Below are 19,166 nucleotides of genomic sequence, written 5' to 3'. Positions count from 1 at the left end.
GGTAGCATCCACAACTTGGCGGAATCGGACAAAAAAACGACTGCAGCTTAGGTGATTTGCACGTCGTGGGAACTCCTGTCGATCTCGGTGTCAACGGCGGCAGCAGAAATCGATCTGCCCTCGGATTGACAGATCGCGTGCAGGGGCAGCGGCGACACGCAACCCTAATTCTCTCGTCTCAAAAATCTCGTATCTGTAACTTGGCTCCGTATACCACCTGTTAAATAATAACGAGAAATAAACGAGACAGAGAGACACGGAGATTTTTACGTGAAAACCCTTGCGGGAGAAAACCACGGACGCATGAAGGCGCAATTACTATGAGGAGGAGTATTACAAGCACGAGACGACAGACCGTCTGAGGTGCGACTACATGGGGTATATATGAGGGCAATACATAGGAGTCCTTGGAGGACAAGTAAACGAGTTGTACTCGTACGCGTCGGTACCAACGCAAAAGGCCCACACCGTATGTACTACGTCTAGTCCAATACGGTATAATTTGGATCACAATTTAACAGGTCGATGTATCACTATTTTCTTATTTCTAGATCAACGGTGTATCATTTTAGAAAGAGAAAAGTATGTTTTTGGTCCCTCAAGTTCCCATAAAGTATAGAATTGGTCCCTCAAGATTTTTTCGCATATATTTGGTCCCTCAAGTCTTAAAACCGGATAAATTTGGTCCTAAACCAGATTGTGAGCACGTTGACCGGTTTTGACCGCCACAAAACCGCCCGATGAACAGTAAATTTGAAAAAAAAACTTCAAAAAAATCTGATCTTTTTTGGGATCCAATATGCTTACATGCGCAAGGTGCGACCAACTTTTCATGCTCTTTCGACACTCTAGGAGCTGGTGAAAAATAAAACAAAATTTTGCTCACAAAAAAAAGCCAAAATTGTTTCTTTTTGCTAGAGCCCGTCCGATGTCATTTCATGACAAAATTTTGGTCGGACCTTGCGCATGTAAGCATATTGGACCCCAAACAATTTCAGATTTTTTTGATTTTTTTTTGTTTTTTTGAATTTACTATTCATCAGGCAGATATTTTTGTTTTTTACCACGAGCTCCTTGAGTGCCGAAAGAGAACGAAATTTTGTTCACATCTTGCGTAGGCAAGCATATTCGACCCCAAAAAATTTCAGATTTTCTTGAAATTTGTTTATTTTTTTTGTCGAATTTACTGTTCATCGGGCGGTTTTGTTGCGGTCAAAACCGGTCAACGTGCTCAAAATCTGGTTTAGGACCAAACTTATCCGGTTTTGAGACTTGAGGGACCAAATGTATACCAAAAAAATTTGAGGGACCAAGTTTATACTTTGTGAGAACTTGAGGGACCAAAAACATACTTTTCTCTTTTAGAAACAAAGATGGTTAGAGCTTTTGCATAACTAATGGACCGTGTTATAAATCTGATGTCAAACTTTTAAGCATGGCAAATCAAACGTTTTATGAAAATATTATGTGTCGCGAGCCTGGCAATTCTCTTCAGCAAGCATGGCAAATCCTGACATATTTTTTTCTCAAGATTTGTCAATGCTTGCTGAAGGGAATTCTCATGCTCACAACACGAAAATTGTCATAAAAACATTTGATTTGCCATGCTTAAAAATCTGACTTAAGATTTTAGCATTTCTGAATTGTTGTCACTGCCAACGGATCCCCTTGCATGTGGATGCCTACGCATGTTAGGTGGGGGCAACCCCGATTTGGATTTGGTTGAAGCTTGGTTAACCATGTTGTTCGATTCATGCAATGGTCTATCGTCCTCACCGCAGAAGCAAATTATAAGTTTATACAGCTCCGGTCAATAAATAAACAAATATATAAGTTCATAAAGCTTGAGATATCCATTGGTTGAATTTGACTCTGTCGGTTTTTGTCCTAACGTGAACACACGTCAATACTTGTTGAAAATTTATTCTTGATTTAAGATATTTTTTTTCAAGATAGTGACCTAGCGATGTCTATACTCCACGATTGTTGTTGAAAAATAGCATGCTTTGTCACGAGTGAGGACGTCCTGAACCCGGGAATATATGAACCCATTTTAAAAAATGCATTTTAAACGTGTTTTAAAATGTTAAAAAAATCCAAAACAAAATTCCACACATACATCTTCGCAAAATGTGTGCATGGCATAAAGTTTTTTAGTTTGCCTCCATGAAAAAGACAAATTTCAGTGGTTCTAAATAGCATTCCACAATAATATTTTTGTCATTTTTGCACAAGCCAAAGAAAAAGTTGTTTTCCGTGAAACTTTGTGCCCGCACATAGAATATGAAGATGTACACATGCACCTTTTTTTCAAAATTTTCTGGCATTTAGAAATGTGTTTTTCAAGGTGGGTTTATACAGCGATAGGACAAGTATATACATATCTAACACACAGCATGCAAGAAAGATAAAAATGTCCTGGTGTGCGCTAACACATTAATGGCTTCTCGACCAAATTAAGCAGGTTTCATAGTACTCCTCCATCCGGAAATACTTGTCATGAAAATGGATAAAAAGGGGTGTATCTAAAACTAAAATACATCTAGATACATCTCCTTTTATTCATCTTGATGACAAGTATTTCCGGACGGAGGGAGTAAGATAAAACAGGGCTGGGTGGTGCTTAGGAGAGGTGGAAGAGACACTCCATTTACATACAGAGCTCCCAGGCTCTTACAATTACAAAACTATTACAAAGAGGAACTGCCATCGGCTGAATGATCTCTCTAGCTCTATAGCTCTCAGCAAAAACAGAACCAACCATTGCTCGTACAGATGCCGCCACGACTTGAAAATTGACAGCGTAGTATCGACAATACACGGATTTTACAGTACAGGGATTACAGGGCTACCCGTCTAAATCATACACTAGGGGGGAAACACAGCAGAAGCGACTCTACTGCCCAGTTTACATGCGCTCAGTACGTATTTTGAGGGTTGAATCGCCTCCTCGCGTCACGCTTGTAGTAAGGCGTGTCGTCGACAGTCTTCCTCACGTACTCCATGAAAGGCTGGGGCGTGCGAGGAGAGAACTCGCCGATAGCCGGGGAGGCAGGGTCAGGCGCAGTGGCAGGCCCCGCTGCTGGTGCCGGCGCGTGCCGTGGTGGTGCCTGTCGGGCCGGTTTCTCCAGCAGCTTCATGATGACCCAGAGTGTACCTGCTGGCACGATGATGCATGTGAGGATAAGACCAAATGTGGTTAAGCCTGACGACGACGATGACTCTGTTCTGTCTCCTGTAACATAATTAACTTCTAATTCTTCAGTCTGGCCTGCACAAAGGGAAAACAATTTAATCGAGTTAATCATCACGGAGCGATTCCTGTTGGTCAGCGAAAACTCAACTCAAATCATAAAAATATACTATTAGGGGGAGTTTTTCATCCAAATATTAGGTGGACTTGGTATGGAAATAAGTTTTACCAATCGACAAGGTTCAAGAATCAGAACGATGTTTTTTTTAGGTCAGGAATGATGCTCATCAGACCACGAGATGCTATTTCCAGATAGCCAGTCAGCTTGTTACAAGGATATGGCCAAGAAGATGCGAAGAAGATAGAATGGCATACCAGTGGCTGGAAGAATTATAGTGACCTTGTCAGCAAAAGGTTGCCTTTTGAGTGCTTCAACCTGGAAAAGGGTGGCAATCAGAATTTGTTTACAGCATTAAGCATTGATACAAAAATGATGATTTGTCATCTGTGGCTCACCCGGTAAACAATTTGACTAGGACCACCAATGTTCTCATTTGTGTCAACAAGACTGACCGACATTAAATCTTTAGCACTCCAAAATAACTCAACATCTGGGGAGGAATACAACTCGAGCTTTAGAAACAAACACAGCCAAATGAAAGTTTGCAGAAATAATAGGCTATGTAATACCAGTGTTCCCGCCAATAATGATGACGCTATGGTTGCAGCTTGGAGTCAAGTTTAACTGCATGAGATAGACAACTAAGAGTCAGTTGGAATAAACAGACGAGCTTGTGTGAGAGGTTGGGAGAGGGCGGCTACCATTCCAGGTTCTTTAATGTAAAACCCTTTGACAAACAGTGCATGTGCAGATCCGGTCACCATTGAATCTTCTTTTAGATTTGCACGAACTGAAATGTGTAAAATGCCGTCTTTTGGGTTCGACTTAACAGGCAACAGCTGTGCAGGCGAGTACGGATGAAATACACAGTATGATTTCTTCACAGCACGGTCACTCCATGGCTCAACAAACCTAAGGAGAGAAAACACTGAGACTTCCATGTATCCCTGAACAGAATAACGAGGCACAGGTGGTCGAATGGCCATTATGGGAAACTTACCCAACAAAAGAAGGTTCGACCTTGCAGTCAAATGGGGCATTTATCTGATTCACAGAGGACTCTGTGCTATGCCCGGCTGAATCACTACTTTCAACAAGGGAATAAAAGGTTAATCTCCATGGACCACAAGTAAATCCAAGAGTATCAAAATGTAAACAGCAAAAAAATTAGTTTACTGCATTCCTTTTAGACTGGAGGTACTAACAGTGATTATATTGTTTATAAAGACTATTATATAACACAGGAGTACTGGCCTAGTTTTCATTACAACTATATGCTTCTCTGCCCTCTCACTCTTATGTAGCGATAATTATATTTGCTGAGTATGACCTAATGCATATCTTATGCTGCCTATTTTATACATATTATGTCTGAAACCTTTAGTCTCAGATCATATTAGCAGGCAGTATCAAAAGCAGCGATGACATCAGGGCCCATTTTTGTAACATTAAAATTCTGGAATACAGAATGTCAGTTTGATATGCTTATGCTGCACCACAAACCTATGATAACCTATTGTTATGTTATTCTCACATAAGATCATATCTAATTTACGATGCAAGTATAAACACCAGGACAATCTACCCAGTAGTGACTTTGAATTTGATTACATATTAATCAACACGTGTGGAAGGAGTATGATGATATGAGCACTACAGACCTTAATTTCACAGAGAACTTGTACCCATCAGGTGGGGCAGCAACATTCGTCAGAATCTCCGCAGGAGCATCAACAACTATCTGGTTCACCTTGAGCACATTGACAGTTGTTCGCAACTTCAGATTTGGGCCTTTAAAAATCACTGTACAAGGAAAGAGCTTATCAAAACCCAAAGCACTAGGAATGAACTGTGTCGAAGTTCAACAATTCATTCTACTCCCTCCATTCCATAATGTAGTGCATATAGATTTTTTGAATTTGCAAACTTTGACCAAATTTATAGATAAAACTATTTATATCTACAATATCAAATATATAAAATATGAAACTACATCTTATGATGAATCTAATGTTTGTGAGGTTTGACTTTTTCGAAAAATATATATGCACTACATTATGGAACCGAGGGAGTACTAAGCAAATATAGGTTTTTACTTCCATACCTTCTGCTATACCTTCACCACGTGCATGTGCTTCACCAGTTATTTGATTAACATGCATAACTTTTTCATTGGTACTTAACCACTGGCCAGGTCCATGCGCATCCATGCCTACAACAACAATAGGCCATGGTTATGAAAACAAGAAAAATTGACAAACTCAGGACATTGCACCAACTGTCTACTTCGTGCAGGATATTAAACTAAACATATTTTGCTCCCTTTCTCTAGCAACGCCTTTTGCTTTATGAATCATGTATTAACTACCAACTTCTGTGCATTTATAAAGTATTCAAAAGATCACTGCATAGTGCTAACTAGAATGCAATCACTGCATGGTGCTAACTTGGAATGCAACAGGCAAAGTGCACAAATAAGGTTAAGCACACCGAAATGATGTGACCAGAGATAATATCTGATACAATATTAAAAGATAATCGCAACAACTACTAGTAAGAAAATGGCTTCAGTGAACATACGGTCCCCGATAATAGTAAAGTTCAGGTGTTGACCAGAATGAATCACCACATCTCTAGGATACATTCGCGCACCAACAGATACCTGAGAGTTAAAAAACAAGTGTTAGTCAGTACATGTCAGCACTTCAATACGTACATCCGATCAAAAGAAACCATCAAAAACTGCATCTTTGTTTAGTAGGAGTATTTGTTTTGCCAGTTCAATGGCACTGCCAATTACTCCATCTGTTTCACCCCACCATGCACACAAATGCATTAAAGTAAGGGCAGATATTGCATATTTGCATTAATTCTCTTGATTCCTCAAAGGGCACTTATCCTGAAACGCACTATTTTAAGAGCTTGGGAGATACAAGTAAACGGTCCTACATAATTATGCCTTGTAAGTTATAGCAGAATAACCCACCTTTTGTACAAGTTTAAATAGCTGTGCATCCGTAACATATCAAACATAGGAAGAACAGATTCTAGAATGGCAAAAAGAATCATACCATTATGAAATCTGATTTTCTGGAAGGATGGTTTATGTGCAACCTTACAAGAGCTGTCCCATGGCTTCTCGCCTTCAAAAAAGAACAAAATATGTAGCAGTTTGCACAGAAGACTAATGAGAAATATGATCAACCAACTCATATGCTTGTCACAACTGACTATTAGCAGAACCAAGCTTCCAAGTAATAAACCCTTATAGATTGTGCAGGTTTTTTCTTCCTCTTTTGTGATGTTGAAGGGTAAGATGTAAAAGTGGTATTCCCAACCTAAAACTTCAATCTGGATGTGTTGCCTTGTGTCTACAGGAAATCCTTAACCCCCTTGCACACACACAACACACCCACACCCACACACGCGCACGCACACAAAATATAAGAAAAAGTTAAAGCTTGGGTTTCGGGAAGCAACGCATACCTGTAGCACAAAACGTTGATGTGCGCCATATGTACCATTGACATCTCTGGGCATGACAATTGACAAAACATCAGGATAGTTTGTCTCAATCTTCACAGGTGCTACTCCAAGTGCTTCACTAAAGGTATAACCTGGTGAAAGGCAGGAAGATTAGAAATGAGTCAAAGAATTGATTAAGCATTCAATACTGGTAAATGTGTTACCTAATTCATCAGCATATTTTACATCCAGTTCAACTTTATCATTTACAGAAAGATAGGCTGTCTGGATTGATGATTCTGCAGCAGCTACCCGTACTTGTGCAACCTGAACAATAGATCACAGCATCAGCACGAATAATGCATAGAGATGTAGAAAAGGGCAATTGTTAATCACATGGTATCAGCAGTAGTTAGAACACCTAGCACATAATAATAGTTACAAACTACTCCCTCCGTTCCTAAATATAAGTCTTTTTAGAGATTCCAACATGGACTACATACGGATGTATATAGACATATTTTAGAGTGTAGATTAACTCATTTTGCTCCATATGTAGTTCATATTGAAATCTCTAAAAGGACTTATATTTAGGAACGAAGTGATATAAAGGAGAACTCCTTGGGTGTGATCTAGCTATGGGTTTCCTTCGGCATTGCACTAGCTTTCAGGAAGCTCTTTTGTTTTGACATGTCCAGATAGACTAATCCATGGATGAGGGAAGCACAACACAGCAATATGAATTGACAAACTAGCCCCTAATCTCATAACAGGGCAAGTAGGAATTTCCTGTTTCTCAATCATAAGAGGTGGCATCTATGGCTTCAATCGTACCAAGGAAGGTATCGAATAAGTGATGGTTCAAACGAATAATGAAAACAGCAATAATTCCAAAATAGACATCTTGGTAGGAATATCTAGTCGTACATAACTTAAAGACTAAACAAACCAATACAAGTCTTTCTGACCTCAGCAACTCGTAGGCATGATGCTATTTCTGTTCTGCCAGTTGAGTGATCTTTTGCCTGAATACAATCAATTGCATTGCTTTCTCCAGTCCTAATTTTACTTCCATCAATAGCGTTAGCATTCTGCATAGCAGGATCACTTCTACCACTGCTCCTTAACAGAGAATATCCAATAGTAGTATCCAGGCCATTTGAGTCTTGTTCTCCAAATGAATTAACGGATCTAGGTAAAAGGTCTCTGGTGGTATAAAAGGGTGGTAATAGCCATGTTATAGGAAGTCCACGTGCAAGGGGAGGATCTGGTACGACCAGGATTGTCTTGGAGGCATCATAAGATACAGATCCAGAACTGCCATGTAGCGAGAAATCACAAGTAACTGAAATGGATATCTTGGTTTTCCCTGCAGATCTGTAACAACAAAAACCAGACATTAGGGCTCATCTGTTATTCGATATAATATGTGAGAGCATTCTTTTATGTGTTCCAATCAAGACATTTGAATTATAAAAATGAAGCGTAAATAGAAACACTTGTACAATATGTTTTAAAAGAGTTGTTGACAATCTACAACTTTGAAAATTGGCATGATATCTTTTTTCTAGAAGGATGACTAATTTCCTTTGATATGATATAAAGCCACAGAACCAAAAGAAGTCCATCAGGTTTAGGAAGGTTAGAGCATTCAACGCACTCCACATAAGCAGTCCAGGGACCAAGGTATATTATTATCCAATCAGTACCTTCCAATCACATGATTGATAAAAGCATTGCTACTTCCATTGGATAACCATGGATAGGTTTTTCCTTCTGAATAAAGACCTTGATCAAGTCCGTTTTGCCAAGATCTAGCCGATTGGAATGTCACAACCTAAGGTACAATAGTTTGTTAGTGCATGGATACAATGGGAATACAGAGTAGAGAGTATTCTGACCTTCTGATCTGCTATCATCCAAGTGTAACTTTGACAAGTTTCATAGAAGGAAAATGGATCCCCCTGGGCAGCATATGTGGCGTAAGATAAAAGTAAAAACATTTGTGTGAAAACAAACAGGGACTAAACATACCTTAGGCACGGAAGGGTAGATTGGCATGCTACAGCCAATACAAAGACGGTCACTTTGAGTACTCAATGCCATAGCCACTGGGATACCCACTTCAACTCTTCCAAAAGCTTCACAAATGACGGTGCCACCATTTGCCAAAACAGCTGCACGTACAGTCTAATGGTGCACTAGGTCAGTAACTAATATAAACCCAGAACTTAATGAAAATTGCATGCTTCAAGCTTCAAATAGAATAGATACTTCAAAAGCAAGGTGCTAAATATGTATGACCAAAATATTATAATGTAAGTTTTTGCAATGACAAAATAAAGGCACATGCATGTAATGCACTAAAAGATGACTCAGGCTATGACTTACAGAGTTTCCTACAGTCTTTGCAGACAGCTTTCCAGTAGCACTTTGAACTTCCAACGTTCCCACGTTCAGACTTGTGTACTCAATGGAAACTCCAATCTTCGGACCACCTTTAACAGAGAGCTAGAGGAAAGAAGAAGTACTCAGAAGCCATTTGTTCTTTACATAAATACAACCAAATGGTAGTGATGACAACTAGAAATGCTAGCAGTATACGGCCTGTATTGAAAACAAAACTTGCACAGGGAACATGGAACAGTTTGATTCTCAGTTTTTCAAGGGGGGATGCAATGCCTCCCCAAGAACATTAAAGTCTTGAGGAAATGCAATAACCACATATAGGCGACATTAATTTTAGGGGTCAAGGTAATGATTACCACAAAAGAGGCACCCGGTGTGAGGTAGATGTACTCAGGATGTATACGCAGTGGTTTGTACACTTCCACATTTATAACCTGACTCAAAACTCTTTGCCCAGAGCGTTGCTTAGTACTAACCTGAAGATTGGAGACATCATGAGGGCTGCCAGACAATAAGCATCTCAAACCAACAATATATTGATTGTCAACTTACATAAAGAGATGTTGTCCCAGTTTTTGCAGCTTTAACTGAAAATTTTGGTCCATCCAGCGACTCGCTTGGATTAACATGATCCAGAATTTCATCACCAAGATGTACCTCAATTCCCATGTACTTGTACTGCAAAGAAAGAAATTGGTAAATGGAAAGAGGTGACAGTAATAAATACCAAGAGATCATTTTCTACCCCCAGAGGGTACCTAGCAACCCTAGATCCAGCATTAGTTCTTACTCTGAGATTCACATATTTTGTGTCCCTATACTGTGCAGCACTGTACTCTGTGATGAACTTAATAACTTATACATATACAGCTTGTACTGACCGATTTTCATGCATGCTGGGCATTGAAAATGAATGCACAGTTAAGTGATATTTGAATCCAGACCACATTGACCAGTCCTAGAAACAGCAACAGTGTACATTTGGCTTTATTAAGGTGAAACGAGGAGGTGGTATTACTCCCAGATGATAGCAGCATATTTCTGTAACAATCAAACGCATAGAGGGCCAACAGGGAGCAGAAAAATGCATTCAGTTGAGATGCTACAAAGTTTTGGAAAGAGAGAAGGATTATAAAAACATGGATTGGACCGAAAAAACTACTTGAGATTTGAAGATATTAGATCTGGTATAGTTGATTGAACAGAAGCTTGCCAGTGCAACGAGAGTAACACCAACAAATACAATCAATGGGGGGAAATTGTGCATAGTGGCACTAGCAGACCTGAGAACCTCTGAAGACTTGTCCATCTTGGGTCCCAGCTGAAATTTGAAAATCTTTTGTGGTTCCTTCCTAGAAACAAAGCAATGTGTCAATGGAAATAAACCCCAAAGGTTTAGCATCTGGAGAAAATAAATTTGCAACAATGAAAGCATATCACTGTACCATAATGCTGATGTGCTCTTCTGACAATATCTGAATCCAGTCAACATTTGCAACTCTAACCTGCAATAGCATATACAACATGCAAGTTGTTGTCATTTTGACAAATAGTGGGCAGAAACGAAGATTAATACGCCTGTATTGCTGCGAAATAATTTGACGAGAGTTAGCGTGGCCATTAATGATGGCAGGTGTATACTACAAGTTTTATCATCTCAAGAAATATGCTAAATGGCTAAATGGGAGTGCGATAGGCATAACAGGTCAAACATGGCAAGCAATAAAATACACTTGGTTGATATAACTCATAACTCATAAGCAAAACGAAATACTGAGAAAATCAGGGGCACAGTGGCAACGGAATATACCAGAGAACTAGTCGATACTCTAGGAGAAAGGCCAATGTCCTGAATTGTCACGACAGCACTGCCTAAGCCTCTAGCACCAAGAATCAACTGGGAACATAGGGCCTTCCCTGGATGTTGAACTATTTGGACCACATGTGTGTCATTGGTAGAGGCATCTAGAAAGCATGTGCCACCACTGACAGCTAAGGTTTCCTGTAGCACAAATACATCAGAGCACAAATAGAAGAAGAAAAATGATAAATTATTCTATGATGCAGAGAATTTAGAATTGCCATTACATACCTGTGCTTCACGATGGGAAACTAACAAGACATACGCTGGAGTGACTCTTAACGAAGAAACAATCTGGGTAAACCAAAAATGAGTAGATAAACATGTTAGCAAAATCAAGGAAATAATCAACCCCAAAAGAAATCTAGTATGATTTACCTGCAACTGAATAGCATCTGTGAGATTGTCATGTTCGCTTGGAAGAAACATGTGTTCTTCACGGGTTTTGCTAGCAATTCTAGAAGAAAAGCCAATGACTGTAGCACGGGCAGTGCACTGGAAGTTCAAATATTGAAAAAGGTTAAATTATGCATCAGAACTTTAAACCACAGGACATACTATTCTTAATTAGATCCTCAACATTCTGCAAACTACTGTACCATTGCTCATATATAGAAGTGGATTCATCAACAAAATATGAGTGCTAAGGACAAGTATCTACTTGATGTTAAACTCAACATTCAGAGCAGTTGGTGTGGACTGCAAGCCATACTAACCATTCCCGTCGAATTCTGTAGGACAAGAAACCTCTCCCAAGATGACTGTTCTAACATTTCAGCATCTTCATCTTGATCCAAGTAAGCAAGTCCCTCACATTCAGTGACTTCCCATCTCAAGCAAAGAGAGGACGAGTTGGCAAAAAATCTTCCATTTTGATGTACACCAGCAGCAGCTAGACGGATGCTTCTTCCATTTGAGATTACAACAGGAGATACTTGCAGCCTATTGGGGCTACGGTCAGCTTTACTTGCCGCTTCCAAAATATCAAGCCGGTTTTCTGTCGAAGTGTCAAAAATGGATAAGTGCCACATCTAAGCTTTACAGAATGAGACTGTAAAAGGTACTTATCAAAGGCATAAAGTAATTTATGAATCATACTGGATTATCAATGAAAAAGAGCATGATCATACCATTTTCATTTGCAATCAATGTTACTGCTGATGGCAAGTCACAAACAATCGATAGCTCTGATTTGGCAACAGCAGGCACAGGATGATCCTTCCCAATCATGTTTCCGCGCGAAAACAACAGTTTCTACAGAAAAAAAATGATAAATTGAATGTATTCAGCAAGGAAGCAATGCATTAGAATTGAATCAACTGATAGCAGTATTGAAAGTGCTTACAAAGATCCCTTTGCTTTGGCAAGAAACTCGGTATAGTCCACTAGATATTTTTTGCACAGCAGTAGAGCCAATGATATAATTTTCTAGTGCGCCAACAACATCAACAGTTTCGACAAAATCAACCACTTTGTCCCACTGTTCAGGCCCTCCAAAGAGAAACACATCCATGGTTGATCCAGGAACCAAGTACAGCTCCATGGGAGAGTTGTTACCCATATTCTGAATTCCACTCTGTAATCTAGATAAGTCAACCCAGTAACCACCAAACTGGTTTCCATTTCCTGCTTGGAGTACCAGAAGAGGATAATATGCAGATACTTTTGATGTGGCCTTCAGAAAAATAGGCTCATTAAAAGTCTCAAAATAGGAATCAGACTCGGAGGAAAACGTCGCAACTATTGTGGCTCGACCAGCAGCAGATGCATTTAGAGATATCCAGGCACAAGGATTGCCATATTGTGCCGAAGAACCACTATGATGCTTTAAGGCCTCAACAGTCAAAGCCTCGGATGCATCAACAACTTCAAAAGTTTGATTCTCAGATAGTAGACTCCACCTTATAAAAGCACTAAAATAATCACATCTCGAGTATGGGTGTCCTGCAAAGAGAAACATTATGCAGCTATTAGAAATAAATAACAGTGTTTCAGATCACAAAATAGCCAGCCTATATCATGTTAATCACCATTAGATGTTTTAAATGCCACAGCAGCATGAAGTTGTGTTCCAACAGCCACCTCCACAGGAAAGATTGGCAATATAGCCAGTGCTGAAGGAGAGGATACTTCAATAATGATCTGCGTTATGAAGCAAACATAATGAGCTGAAAAAACTGACTTGGCAACTTGCTTAAATGAAAGATGAATGAAAACATGTAGGTGGAGTACTAAGGCCGTACAGAAGAAAGTTCACTCATAAAAGAAAAGAAAGAAACAGACCCTACGCAATCAAGTTACAACACAGTTAAAAGTACAGACCAGAGGACATGCCTATTAAGTGATTGGACCACATGACTGCATGCATAGTTGCATACACAAATAGCATATGCGAGCGTGGTGTGCTTGTGCATGAGCTAGTGCAAATAGGTATTAGATGGAAAAGATACATCAGGCAGCCGGTTAGTACGTTTTTGCATCTTTAAGAAGATGCATAGACTACTAAATAATTTGGTTCGCTGGATTCTAAAAACGCAGGAATAGGAAAAACACAGAATATGATAGGAATGCATGTGCAAAGCAGAGGACTGGTAAACAAAGGAATTCTATCAACTTTGGTGTTTGGTTCATAGAAATTGGAAAAACACGGGAATCCTAATAAACACGGTCAAATCAAAGTCAAACCACATGAAAATATATAGTTAGAATGTTATTATGCCACTAAGGATCTTAGTCTCGTTCTTCGTGCATTAGGTATTTGAGAAGGACCTCCTACGTTTTTCCTTTGAAACTGAGATCAGAGGGAAATTTCCTTAACTATTTCCTTTATCCCATTCCTTCGAACCAAAGGCATGAATAGTATCACCATAGGAATATTTCCTATTCCTACGTTTTTCCTCCATTTTTCCTTTGAACCAAAGGAGCCCTTATTAGGTGTGCCCTCTAATTTGAAGATTTTTTCTACACAAAAGGAAAAGTCTAGAAGAGAAAATAGTGGAAGAGAAACAATGCATATATTATTTGACTACTAAAGTATTATTAAACAGCAGGAACAATACACATTCTCTACATAATGTTTTTACAGTAACTATACACAGCAGTAAGATTTTAGTTTATGGCTTTTGCTGGCTACAGGTGTTTGTTTGCACAGAAGCAACAGGACAACAATTCCCATTCTATTAATAAGTCATTATTTTAATGTATTTTTGCTACTAAGATGGCATTTCAATCAAAAAAAGGCACACACAAGCAGGTGTGTTATATAGATCTCGCAGATCTATATAGAAAGTTCAAAGTAGGCAAAGCAGTCTTTCTTAAGTTCAAAGTACAATACTTCAACACAAAATATAGATCTCGCAGATCCCAAGCTTAGTACTAGTGCAGAATGAAATAATTAGATTTCCTAGCGAGTGACCTTTACATGTTCAAAGTAGATAAGAGTAAAAACCGGTAGTTTAGGAGAGATCAGAATAACAATATACGAAGGAGATTATATATTCACATACCTCATCAAAATTCAGGAAATCAAAGGTAGAAACTACTTTGATGACAGCTTGACCAGGCTTTTTAGCACGCACAGTACGGGAATCAGACACAGAAACAACACTTTCATCAGACGAAAATAACTTGTAGTCCTCCGGCGTCTTACCACAACCTTCAGTTGAGTACAAAAAGAATACCAGTCAAATCCATTTACAAACCAAAAGTGGGTTAAGACTGAAGATATCACGACAAACATACCTCCAACTGCCATCAGTTCGACTTCCTGATAAACTCCAGGAACCCAGGGTAGATAAATAATATTGGAGTTATCCGTTCCCTCATCCCAGGTTGCCTTCACTTTACTGCATACATTAACTTTTTGCAGCAGCTTGAGAACCTAGAATGGAATGTGTCAATCCAGCAATAAGAAACCTTTGTTGCTTAATTATGAACTGCCAACACCAATTTAATGTTCTTTGCATACAATACAAGTTAGATCCACCCCAAGAAGAAAGCTAGAAATAACATGAATATGCATGAAATGTACCTTTGCTGATCCAGATGCCTCTGCTTGGTAGGTTAAGGCAGCAACTAAATATCCTTCTCCCTGAGAAATGGGGAATAGCAATCTAGAAGTTTGCACTTCATAGGAACCTAAAGAGTTATCTGGAACCTGCGATAAGTTCCAAAGTTCCACTGTGCTGCTCTCCAATCTAAGATTGTTTTCCTGCCAACAAAAAACAAGGGTATTAAATGAACAAAATAAGATTCCATGTAGTATATGGCCAGAACAACGAATCCATAACCAAAGTGCTCAAATGGTAAAATCACTATAGCTGTTCAGGTTCATTTTCTCAACATAAAGGACGTGGTGTTCCTTCTCCATACATTCATCTATTATGCATAACATTGCGCAGAAGCGTGTACTAAAGAATGCATGAGTACATGTATAAAGATGAGATGAACAGGATTTACAGGCATGAATACTGAAGATTGTTTGCTAACTTCATGTACAAGGGCGGATAGAAGCATGCACATGCATGCAAAATATTTGATGTGAATATTCAGTTCTGCTGACACAAGCATGCATGACTGCATTTATCTGCACGAAGCACAGGAGTGAACTTATTATGGAAAATACATCTAGAATTCAGAGGCTGGCACTTGTGGCTTGCTGATGTACTGATAAATTCATATTCATATTAATAAGTAAAACAGAGTACTTCACGCATAATTTTGAATTTTGGTTCATGTTAATTTCTGTGCATGGCCGGTCACCCAATTACTTCATAGAACAGAATCATGTAAATACAGCTTTGCAGAACCAAGCTCACTTGGTTAAATAGAGGTGCTGGTGCCCACAGGTGTTCAAGGCCTGCCAACAGGTGCTAGTGCCTGTTGGTCAATGTTATATTTTTTTGCTAAATATTTTGGCCATAGTAAACTAAACATTGCAAGTATTACGCAAGACCTTTTATTTAGATCTAATGATTGTCTGTGCATTAATCGTGTGTCCAATAGTAAGTAACCAACAAAGAGACCAAGTAATAAAATGCATAAGATCAGATGAATAGTACCTCTGTAATAAATATCTCTCTAGCATCAAATCCCTCTGCGAAAGCTTTCGCAAGAACCATGTACTTTTGACCAGGAAAAACGTACCACACTTCTGAGGATGGAATACTTGTTATCCCATGAAAATGACCAGAATCATCCATGACAGGAACTAGATAGAGGAAGAGTGTCCGTGGAATAACAACACGTAGAGATGATACTTGTTGGTGGCCAGAAACTCTAGTGTCTTCAACAACGACATCAGTAAATCCCAGACTCAAAGTATGTACAACACCCAAGGAACTATCCACTTGGGCCACCGAAGAGTTCTTCACATGCCAAAGATGGTATTGTGATGGTAGATTAACCACTAACAAAAAGGGAGAAGACCTGTTAGCTTTCATTAGCAGATATTCAATAAAAAAAAGTTTTAGCAGAAATTTTCTTAAAATTATAATAAAGGAGCATGCCACTAAACCAAAGTGCAGCATTTAAAAATGGGGATTTCAGTGCAAGCATCTAAACCAGTTTCTTTGTTTTCCATTGAATAAACATTCTGTTGTACGTAAATCGTTTATCTGCCATGGTAGTGTAACTTTTAAGTGTGGTCCTCTTCTGATGTGCTTTCATATGACATGGCACCACAGTTTACTTTCTGATTAAACTGAAATTGGTTAAGGTACAGTTAATATATGACATGACACCACACTCCACTTTCTGAATAAAATCAAACTGGTTGGTATGCTTCAATAGATAATTAGATGTCTTGTGGCAACGAAATCAACATTTAGAGAGTACCTTGGGCAATCTTTTGTCGAAAAATCTTGAGTTTGAAATTCACCGAGACACCAAGAGTTACAAGGACGGGTGATGGGGGCTCTAGCGACATAGCTTCAGCGACAGTTAAAGTGATCGTGTCACTCACATGCTCAAACTGTGGTTCAAATAACTGAGCACTAACGACCTCTTGGCCAATCCCAACACCCTTCACGACAAAGAAATCAGAACCAAGATCCTGCCAGAAGTATTACAACAGAATTCAGAACATATATTTTTATATGAAACTGAATGTTTGCTAGAGCTAAAGTGAAAACAAGATAGTGTGTAAATATATTATCATACCCTATCTTCAAGCTCAAACCGCGCATTCATCTCAACACAAAAACCACTGCAGTCACTTAAATGTGTTTCTTTCAGTGGAATATGAGCAAGATGATGGTTACTGTTATCAAGCGTCGTCGGGGTAAGCTGCCACATAAACTGCAATCCCACCAATGTCGAGAACACGTTTTCTGAATCAAAATGAAAAAATTAAGCCATACAACCCAGCATTGAAATACTATTATAAAAAGTAACCGGATGGAGAAAATGGCTAATGGAACTATGCAATTAATTATTCCACTAGCATGTTTTTAGACCAAGGAAAAGAAGCAGTAACAGTCAAGAACCAGTGTCAGGAGAAACTCAACCACAGAGGGGCCTCATCAGTCTAAAGAATTCTAGGTTGTGCTTACCAAAACTAAATAACCAAAAACTCATATACTATAATATACAATGGTGCTTATTAATCGCATGGAACAGACTTCATGAATATTTGGAATTTGGAATGATCCAGCAACGTGCAAGGCTAATGCAAAACAGCAATAGCAGTATCACAGTTTATAAAGTACTTTCAGTGAGGCATAATCAGGACACATGACTATTGTTCTGTTAAAGTATGGAAAGAGTATACGAAGAATAACCTTCATCATCAAAGGCATGAACACGCAATGTGGCGATTTCATCCAGGTCGATTTTAACAGAATGATGGAAAATCCTGATCCGAGAGATTTTGTCGACGAAAACTTTGCAGTGTATTGTGATTCCACTAATAATATCAGTGGCATAGACAGAGGTCTCCTTGCGGCCGCTGTAAGGGGCGATTGATGCCAAACGAGCGCTCGTTGAGCATCTGCTGCTGTCGTTGTACTCTGGCTTAACTGATATAATATCATGATGATCCAGTGACCTGTAGTTTTAACCTCATCAAAATGTACACTGAAACACTACCCCAATGTCCATCTAAGGGATTGGAGCATGGTCCAAAAACAGTCTCAAATCATGAAGTATCATTCTACAACTGGCTACAGAATCTAAAAACAAGTAGCAAACGACCACATTGATGCGTAATCCAGATTCAAGTGCACAAGATACAGGAGCATCAAACGGTGTAGACCACCTCAAATTTGAGCAACTTCGATGGATCAATGGTGTATGACAGAAGACAGCTACTAAATTGGGAATTAAGGTACACATGGCATTTTTCCCAGTCTGCAGTCACTAAATAAATCAAAGGTGTGCGACGGAAATATAGCAAAATAGTCCAGTTAACTTGTCGATTAAGAGACTAACGAAACCATTCACTCGAAGCATACTAGAGCTTCAAACCTCAAGCTAAACCGAGCAATGCTGCTGCTACTGCATCACCACCAGGACCGGCATCCATACACCCCCCAACATGCAACCGAGCGCACTAAACAAATCACGCAACATGAACCACCCTAATCGCAGGCCGCGGCACGGCCAGTAACCACACAGCGCCACGGATTCGCGCCGCGTAAGAGAGGCAGCGGCGAGGGCGCGCCGCCCCACGGACAAGAGCGAGGAGAAGAAGTAACCGAAGCGTGTGAGCGCGCGCGCGCGTACCAGGTGAAGCAGCCGCCCCCGCCGACGAGTCGGTACTCGACGGGCCTGGTCATGCGCGGGGGCAGGAGCACGCTGAGGTCCGCCAAGTGGGGCCCGCCCGCCGCTGCCGCCGCCGCCGAGGCGCACAGCAGCGCGGAGGCGGCCACCACCAGCGCCACCGCCGCCGCCGCCGCGACGGCCGGCCGCGCGGCCATAGCCCGCCCGAAGCCGCTGCCGGAGTAGCAAGTAAGCGAGCTCGGCCGCTAAACCCTAGAGAAGAGAGAGGGGAGAAGTGGGGGTTCAAGGTTGGGAGGGAGAGCAAACCGAAGCGAAGGCAGCGGAGGGGAACGAAAGTGAGAGGAGGGGGGTGGTGGGTTCTGCGGCCGCTGGTCCCGGAGGTGGTGGGTCGTGTCGTC

At 40.1% G+C, this 19,166-nt stretch overlaps 1 protein-coding gene across 2 annotated transcripts; it reads right to left on the bottom strand.

Annotated features, from left to right (window-relative positions):
- Positions 1 to 2,631: 2,631 nt before the first annotated feature.
- On the bottom strand, positions 2,632 to 19,090 carry LOC123122681 (nuclear pore complex protein GP210). Of its 2 annotated transcripts, none has more exons than XM_044542997.1 (36): positions 18,772 to 19,090; positions 17,829 to 18,094; positions 17,209 to 17,378; positions 16,885 to 17,101; positions 16,110 to 16,456; positions 15,080 to 15,259; positions 14,791 to 14,929; positions 14,556 to 14,704; positions 13,080 to 13,191; positions 12,395 to 12,993; positions 12,180 to 12,303; positions 11,766 to 12,046; positions 11,428 to 11,544; positions 11,281 to 11,343; positions 10,999 to 11,190; positions 10,634 to 10,693; positions 10,472 to 10,540; positions 9,741 to 9,866; positions 9,545 to 9,664; positions 9,171 to 9,290; positions 8,814 to 8,969; positions 8,681 to 8,743; positions 8,489 to 8,616; positions 7,748 to 8,156; positions 7,004 to 7,106; positions 6,801 to 6,931; positions 6,386 to 6,457; positions 5,928 to 5,976; positions 5,419 to 5,526; positions 4,976 to 5,117; positions 4,315 to 4,398; positions 4,016 to 4,226; positions 3,884 to 3,938; positions 3,710 to 3,804; positions 3,569 to 3,629; positions 2,632 to 3,271 (listed from the first exon to the last, which is right to left on the bottom strand). In XM_044542997.1, the coding sequence occupies exons 1-36, from the start codon at positions 18,963 to 18,965 to the stop codon at positions 2,919 to 2,921; spliced, it is 5,865 nt and encodes a 1,954-aa protein (XP_044398932.1). In that variant the 5' UTR covers positions 18,966 to 19,090; the 3' UTR covers positions 2,632 to 2,918. The 2 variants fall into 2 exon arrangements, with proteins under 2 accessions (XP_044398932.1, XP_044398931.1); XM_044542996.1 differs by having other exon boundaries at positions 5,895 to 5,976; positions 18,772 to 19,089.
- Between the last annotated feature and the right edge of the window lie 76 nt (positions 19,091 to 19,166).

This window comes from Triticum aestivum, chromosome 5D, assembly GCF_018294505.1.
Source record: "Triticum aestivum cultivar Chinese Spring chromosome 5D, IWGSC CS RefSeq v2.1, whole genome shotgun sequence".
Classification (NCBI taxonomy): domain Eukaryota; kingdom Viridiplantae; phylum Streptophyta; class Magnoliopsida; order Poales; family Poaceae; genus Triticum; species Triticum aestivum.
This window is presented reverse-complemented; position numbering and strand designations above follow the sequence as displayed.

What these genes read in the sequence shown, in the direction of transcription:
- LOC123122681 (XM_044542996.1), bottom strand. Translation starts at nt 18,965, where the DNA reads ATGGCCGCGCGGCCGGCCGTCGCGGCGGCGGCGGCGGTGGCGCTGGTG. An exon ending in AGGCATCTGGATCAGCAAAG is followed by an intron (nt 14,930 to 15,079) that starts GTACATTTCATG and finishes ATTCCATTCTAG; the next exon opens with GTTCTCAAGCTGCTGCAAAA. An exon ending in GAGTATCGACTAGTTCTCTG is followed by an intron (nt 10,694 to 10,998) that starts GTATATTCCGTT and finishes ATGCTATTGCAG; the next exon opens with GTTAGAGTTGCAAATGTTGA.